The sequence below is a fragment of the Phyllostomus hastatus genome, unplaced genomic scaffold (genome assembly GCF_019186645.2).
Source record: "Phyllostomus hastatus isolate PE091 unplaced genomic scaffold, TTU_PhHast_1.1 phas_contig_150, whole genome shotgun sequence".
Lineage (NCBI taxonomy): Eukaryota > Metazoa > Chordata > Mammalia > Chiroptera > Phyllostomidae > Phyllostomus > Phyllostomus hastatus.
This window is the reverse complement of record NW_025333611.1, coordinates 21,556,563-21,564,266: the sequence shown is the minus strand read 5'-3', so window position 1 is coordinate 21,564,266 and position 7,704 is coordinate 21,556,563. Positions and strand designations below refer to the sequence as shown.

The 7,704-nt window shown below is 38.4% G+C and overlaps 1 protein-coding gene across 1 annotated transcript; it reads right to left on the bottom strand.

The window, feature by feature from the left end:
- Positions 1-3,095: 3,095 nt before the first annotated feature.
- On the bottom strand, positions 3,096-6,531 carry LOC123812725 (ovomucoid-like). Its single transcript, XM_045829560.1, has 4 exons — positions 6,420-6,531; positions 5,428-5,465; positions 4,326-4,441; positions 3,096-3,458 (listed from the first exon to the last, which is right to left on the bottom strand). The coding sequence occupies exons 1-4, from the start codon at positions 6,484-6,486 to the stop codon at positions 3,413-3,415; spliced, it is 267 nt and encodes an 88-aa protein (XP_045685516.1). The 5' UTR covers positions 6,487-6,531; the 3' UTR covers positions 3,096-3,412.
- Between the last annotated feature and the right edge of the window lie 1,173 nt (positions 6,532-7,704).

Below are 7,704 nucleotides of genomic sequence, written 5' to 3'. Positions count from 1 at the left end.
CTATAGCAAAATGATTCTTATTTTAAGAATAAAATAAATGGCAAAGGTGTAGTTTGTCAGTCAAGAGTCCTATATGCTGTAAAACTGTCCCTCAAAAATCAAGGGAACTAAGCCATTCTCAGAATTAAAAAAAAAGAACCCTTTGCTCTTAGGCTTGTCTACAAGGCATTCTACGAGAGTTCAGGCTACAGTGAGAGGATGTAAACAGGAACACGAATTCTTCCAAATAAACATGAGTAAAGGTAACTGCATATTTAAATATAAAAATGATTTAAATATATCATTTTCATAACACTTTCCTTCTCCAGTAGGATGGAAAAGCAAATTGTAAAGACCAACAATTATAACACTGGGAAAAATATTTACAAACTATATATTCAATAAGAAACTTGTATCTAGAATATGTAAGAACTTTTATAGCTCAACAATAAAAAATATCTTTTTTCTCAACAATAAAAAAAATCAGATTTGTAAATGGACAAACCGTAACTTCAATAACAAACTGTGAGGGGAGAGAAATAAAAGTTCAGAGTTTTTGTATGTGATTGGAGTTAAATTATTACCAGTTTAAAGTACATTGTTATGACTAAAAGATGTTTTTATGTAAACCCTTGTGCCTGTAGAAGAAACAGAAAAGAAGAAAAGAAAGGAATCAGAACACATCACAAATAGAGTGAAGGGTTTCAGTACTCCTCTTTCAGTGATGGATGGAACATCCGGACAGAAAGAACATCAATAAGAAAACAACAGACTTGAACAATACTACAGACTAAAAGGACCTAACAGATGTATTTACTACCTTCCACCCCAGAGAATCAGAATACACATTCTACTAAGTCCACATGGAACATTCTCCAAGATAGACCACATTTTAAGTCACAAAACAAGCAGTAATAATTTGGGAATATTGGAATCAGACCAAGTATTTTTTAAACCATCTGTATGTAGCCATCCAGCTAAGTCTCTTTTATTGATGTGTGAGTGAGGAGCTTTCTGGGGCAACAGAAGTATTCTGTGTCTTGCCTGGAGGCTAGACATGGAGGCTAGCCTGGAGGCTAGACATGGAGGCTAAGTAGATCATGAGAGATGCCTCACAAATACTTTTCAATTATCTTCTTAGACAGGAGGCTGGGGAACACTTTGATCTAATAAACCCAGAGGTATGACAAGGGGTTACAGATTCTAAGAGAAGGTATGTGAAAACTTCCCAAGCAGGTGTATTGGAAAGAAGCAAGGGCATCAGCAGAAAGCAAGAGATTGGAGATGTTAATTCAACAGGGGTTTAAATCCTTAGTTTTAAAAATGAGATGAATATTAGAATCACCTAGAGAAATTTTGATGTGCCATTTCACTGTCAGGATTGTGACTCGATTGCTCATAGATGAGTCCTGGGCGTTGATACGTTTTAAAAGCTCCTGCGTGGAAATAAAGCGCAGCCAGGTTTGAGAAACCCTGAGAGAGAGCCCAGGGTGGGAACTTGTGGAATAAGAGGGAAAAAAGGCTGGGGATTGAAGTTCACATCACATGGGACATTGCCCTATATTGTGTGTTAAATAAATTTATCTTTGCTTCATAGGTACATGAGAGATACTGAAGGCTTTTGAAGTAAGGGAGAAAGTTGACCAATTTTTCCTTCCTAACTAATCAATCAGCTTTCCAAGACTGGTTCAGTGGAAAGAGCTTAGGGAGCTCAATTCAAATCCCATCTACCTATGAATAAGTCAGACTGCATATCTAGACTTTGTAATGCACATTTTCTGTATTTTAAATGAGTAAGAATTTCTGTCTCATAGATTTGTCACCAATTGTAGAGGTAAAACATTTAAACTGTCCGCACTTAAACTGAGGACTCACTCCAAACCTATCAGCAATTTTTGGCACTGAAGGAAACTAGGATTGAGAAAGAGAGTTTGAGACTGGCCATGTTCAAAGCCACTTTAATGAAAGAACACAAATTCAAGTCTAGAAAATGATCCTTTAATATTCTAAAGTGAAATTATGCCTAAAATTGTGTTTTCACAGGGGTAGTAGAGAGTAAAGGGGGCCCAACATATGATTGATAACAGAAGATTATTTGACTTTGGGTGGTGTGCATATAATACAATACATAGATCATGTATCAGAAATGTACACTTGAAACCTATGTGATCTTACTAACCAATGTCACCAAAAAAACTTTAATTTTAAAAAAATATATTTTCCCCAAACCTCAGAAATCTAACATCTTTGTGTAAATTCTGTAATCCATTTAATTTTAGACATGTTATAGGTCTAAGAGTCTACGAGGTGGGACCCCCTCACCCCAAAAAATGGAGTTATCATCTGGAGGGTGGGCCCCTTATAGTACAGGCCTCCCTGACTAGAAGAGTATTCTAGGAGCCCATCTGTAATCCATGTACCAGCTGGTGTCGTTGTGAGAGGTTGTGTACAGCTTAAGTGAATTTTCTTTAAGACTCTTTGAGGCATTTGCCCATTTCATGATGGGTGATTTACAAGCACACCTGTGTTCAGCAGGATTTGACCAAAAAGGGCCTGACCCCCATGCCCCACTCTCTCTATTCACCCATTCTTGTCCTGAGCTGCTCCTTTTCATTTCCCTGGATGAAAAAGGTCCTCAGAGGGAAACGTTTTACCAGTGTGGAAGAAGTGAAACAATACAGCAGAAGCACTAAAGGGTATCTAAATCTCTGACTTCAAAACCTCTTTTGAGCAGTGGAAAAAAGTCTTGGCAGGTGTATTGCATCAGATGGAGAGTACTTTGAAGGTAACTGAAGTTTAAATGTGTAAGATAAATATACAATTTTTTTACAAATAAATCTTGGTATTTCTGGTCCCCCCTGTAAATCAGTATTGTCAGGATTAATGATCATAATGTTAATCTTATGCACTTGTTAGAAATTCTAGTTCTTAAACTCAACAGTTGTAGTTTCTGACCCTTTAGGAAGGAGAAAATTTCATACCTCTGTGCTTTTTATACATATCCACTTGATACAATATTTGGAGATTAATTCTTCAGTTTTTTTTTACTTATCATTACCAAAAGTATGCATTTGTGTTAACCCACTACTTGACCAAAGAAATAAAAAGTACTTTAATAAAGATAATGTCATGTAACATTTTATTGAGCAAAATATTTAGGATTTTAATTCCATTAGGCTTAATCTTAGCACACATACATTTAAGGTATTACTCTTTCAAACTGTCATTGAGTAATTGAACATAGAGAATAAAACCCCTGAAACTCCAAGATCTTAGAATTGGAAAGAATCTTGAGTGTCCAATATTTCATCTTGTGTTCAATATGAGGATTCACCTGGATTTTGTAGCAATATAAGATCCTGATTGTGGAAACTCTAATCATGGCAAAATATGATCACAATAAATCCCTAGGAATATATAACTCCATCAAAGGTCAGCATTCACCATAATGAACCAAATTAAGTTTGCCACCATTTTCTCTGCAGAGAAAGAAAGAGAGAAAGAAAAATTACTACATGAACACAGTAACCTCTCTAGAAATGTACAAAGTGCTTCTTACTGCAGATGATTAGACCTAGGGACATGATGAAGGGATAGTGCTCCGATTCTGGAAGCAGCTGGGACCCCCTGCCCCCAGGCCCTACACATCTCACACCTCCCACTATGGGAATACTTGACTTTTTCTACTGGCTGACTATGCACTGCTGGGCCTGGGGCCTGCCCGGGCCTGAGAGAGGAGAGAATTAGGAATTGTGAAAGGTATGACAATTGAGGATCTCAAATGTAAAGATTTTATGAGAGGAAACATCTACAAGAAAAAAACGTGGATAAAGCAGGAAAGCCTGGCAGAGCCATCAGACCACAGATGCCTTAAGCGTGGAGGAGAGAAGGAAGAGAGTTTTGGTGCAAGTCTCCTGCAGAATGCTCTGCAGTTTCTGAAGGGTTTGGAAGGTGATCCTGGAGTGCGGGGGACAGAGTGGATCTTCACAGAAGTGTCTTTCTAGCACGGGTGCACTCACTGAGGTTCTCAGAGTATGGCCGAGATCTGTTTAGCATCAGGGTTTTGGAATCACATCATATCGGTTGCAGTCATTGATTATGAATTACTAATTGGTGTGTATATTTGTATAATACCCAGGATGGTTATGTTCTGAGAGCCCAAGTGCAAACAACTTTGAGAAATGAGAATTTCAAGGAAAGGTACAGGGTTCCTTTGTCTTTTACAGCAACATCAGTTATTTTCTGTGTATTCTGTGCTTGAGTATATCAGCAACGTGGATGTACTAAGTTTTCTAATTAGTTGTTCTCTTCTAGGAAAGAGCACATATCTCCTCCTGTGGTCTTACTTCAGAGCGAGGCAGAAAGTACATTTGTTGGAATAGGTGCGGCCATTGGTTGCACAGACTGGGAAATAATCTTTGGTGCACATTTCTAGAGAACGGCTATATAGACTACATGCCATCTGTAAAACAGACAAAACATAACCTTATCAGATAATCAACATTTTAATGACATGTGCTTCATTCTGACATGAAATGTCATACATTCACAATGGGGTAAATACCTGTATTAGGAACAAAGACAACACCTGTTTACATACAACACAGTCAAGTTTTTAAATTATTAATATTTTTATAGATAGTTCCCTATTAAGAAAAGGTGATGAATTGGTCTAAAGTATTTTTACAATGTAGCTAACCCATATCTATATCTAAGATCCTTCCCCACTAGATCATAACTGCTGCATCCCCCCTTACGGGAAGGAACCACCCAGCTGAATGATCTGTTTATTATTTCCTATATTCATCTATAATTCCGCTGCATACCAATACATATCTTCACTCACATATATGTATTTATGCATGCCATATTTATACATGCATTCACATATATATCTTAGTTTTGGATATCTTGGTAATTTACAGAAGGAAATCAATAATATGTGTATCCTTATATGATTTGCATTTTAATATTCCTTTGTGACCTTTATATATACTGATACTTAGAACTGTATGTAGTTCATTTATTTCCACTTCTATGTGGCATTCTACTACGTGACTATATGGATATTATTAGTTTTTAACATTAAATTGATAATTGGGTGGTACATTTTTTCCATGTGCTTTACAAGGTTGAATAATTCTACTCTGACACCCATTTCTCTTTATTGTATTTGTGTACAATAGCATCTGATTGCAAATTAGTGCAGTCTTGGGGTAAAAAGATATGTTTATTATTATCTTGAATGATGATCTAGGTAATGGTAAGTGGTTTTGCCTTGCTAGCTAGATTCTATTTCTTGAACTTGGTATAAGAAAATACATATTTTTACTTTTGAAGACCATTCCCTTATACATTTAGTTTTGTAAATTTTGTGTTAAGATTTTTAGTAAAAATAAGTAAAAATTTTACCTCTTTCTACTTTCAGATCAATCATTAATAACTTACCAGATACCTGAAAATTGCTGGTTTTGTCAAGAAACTTTCTGCAACAAAAACAGAGACAAGTAAGTTTTAAAAATGAAAAGAACATAGTCTCTACTCAGAAGTTCCCACATCTGTATGCAGCAGGAATTGCTGTCCATTTCCTACTTACTAAAACTAGTAAGTCAAGAGTTTTATGATAGCAGTAAAAATAATAAACTCTCAAAATGAATCAAATCTTTAAATTTTTAATTTTCAAATTAATTTGGCTCTGTAGAAAAACGGTGTCATAAACTATGTTTAATCGTCCCTCATACTTTGCTTGGAGATATTTTTGTATAAATTTTTAAATGAGCCATTCTAGTATAAGGGAAGAAGATGCCTTGCATGCATTTACTTAAATTAAAAAATATCAGCACCCTATACCCTATTTGGGGGTTCCAACTAATACCTCACAACTATCTTATCCTGAAATTCATAGACAACCTTGAGCCTCAAAGGAAGATAAGTGGTCAGCAAAAGGATCAATTAGTTCTCTCTCTGTCCAAAGCATTAACTTGAGTGGACTCAGAGCTGGCAAACAACAGAGCAGATTGTCAAGCAGATGGCTCCGGGAGACACACAGGTGGGCTGTGTCTCCTTGAGGACGGTAAGTAGGTCAGGAGGGGTTCCTCGAAAATGTCAAACCTAGAAGACATTCCTCCCCACATTTTGCATTAACACTCATGGAACCTGGGCCCCAGAAGAAAACTAAAAATAAAGTCCTTGAGTAATAGATGAACAAAGTCCTAAAACCTACTACCCATTCTAACCTCCCAGTCAGTTTGAACTTATAATGTGGGAAATGAGAAAACATGATCCCCTGATGTAATTTTAAAACAGCATTTGGGACGTGGTCCTGTATCATGTTATTAGTTTATGGTTTCCAGACTCCATAAAACCAGCTCATCTTTTCCAAAATACAGCATTTTCTAGGATATGTAAAGTGCTTTGCCCAGGAGTAGAAATGTACTCACCAGAACAAAGAGGCATGGCCAAAGCAATAATGAAAATGGCTCTGATCCTTGATGAGAAGAGGAACATTGTGTCAGTCTGTGAAGGAAACCTTTAGGAGTGTTTGTTAACAATGGTACGTGCCACGCCACTCTGGGGAAACACAAAGAATCCAAAGGTCAGTTTCAGAGACTTTCTTACTTCCTCCATGAACTGCTCCAGCCTCCTGGATACCTATTACCTTTACCGCTGCCACCCCTAAATTCAATAAAGTATGAAGTGCCATCTTTGGAAAGTCCACCTTCACCCCAGAGAAGTAATAGAAAGCCCAGGAAGATAAAACTGTTAACCAAATGGAAGGAACCGCTTACTCTCCCACCTCTACTGTCAGTCCAGAAAAAGTCCAGTTGCCTTCAAAAAAAAAATGCACCTTTGAATCTCAAGATATTTTCCTCAGAAAGTTGGAAAGACACACCTGGAGAAGTCCTCATAGCAGCTTTGCACAGCAGGGCTGCCTCCCTGGGTTTCCTGCCTGACCTACCTCCCACAGAGAGAGAATGGGGATGTGGCCCACGGCTCCGGCTCCGGGACTGGCTCTCCTTTTATCCTCTATCTTCTCCTTGCAGCTGAGCCTCTTCAGTGGCTCCCCTGGTGGGGAGTCAGGTGGGGGTGGGGGTGTAGGCTGATGGCTCCGGGAGACACACAGGTGCGCTGTGTCCTCCTTGAGGATGGTAAGTAGGTCAGGAGGGGTTCCTCGCAAATACTTCTCAATAAATGGTCCCTCTGTGGGAGGTCTGGGGACAGCTTGATCTGATAAGTGTGGGGAAATGTCAGGGATCCGAAGATGGAGGAGAGATGTGAAAGCTTTGCAAGTGACGGGGGTGGAGAAAGGATGAGAGAAGCAAGCAGGAAAAAGAGTTTGGGAATAATGATTAGATAATGAAGAGCCTAAGTCCTTAATACTTTTTAAAAATTACAGGCGTATTAGAGTTTAAACTTTTAAAGGCTATGAGTGTACTGTCCTGCCCTCCTCAAAATGGTGAGTTGATTATTAGTAAATGGGGCCTGGGCACTGGAGCATTGTGAAAGCTCCCCAGTGAGCCTCAGGTGCAGCCAGATTGGGGGGAACTTGTCCACAGGGCGGGGAGTGGACTTCTGTTTGGGGGGCCCGCATTGACATGTAGCATTACACAGATCATGGTGTGCAGAGTCTCAGTTTGATACGTTACATATTGCAGTATGATTCTCACTGTAGAGCTAGCCCACACCTACATCACATCCCTTAATCATTTTTTCTAGTCTCTTAGC

Coding starts and splice junctions, on each gene's coding strand:
- LOC123812725 (XM_045829560.1), bottom strand. CDS start 6,486: ATGTTCCTCTTCTCATCAAGGATCAGAGCCATTTTCATTATTGCTTTG. Junction 5,466..6,419: donor GGCCATGCCTCTTTGTTCTG/GTGAGTACATTT, acceptor TTTTTGTTGCAG/AAAGTTTCTTGACAAAACCA. Junction 3,459..4,325: donor ACTTTCTGCCTCGCTCTGAA/GTAAGACCACAG, acceptor CTTTCTCTGCAG/AGAAAATGGTGGCAAACTTA.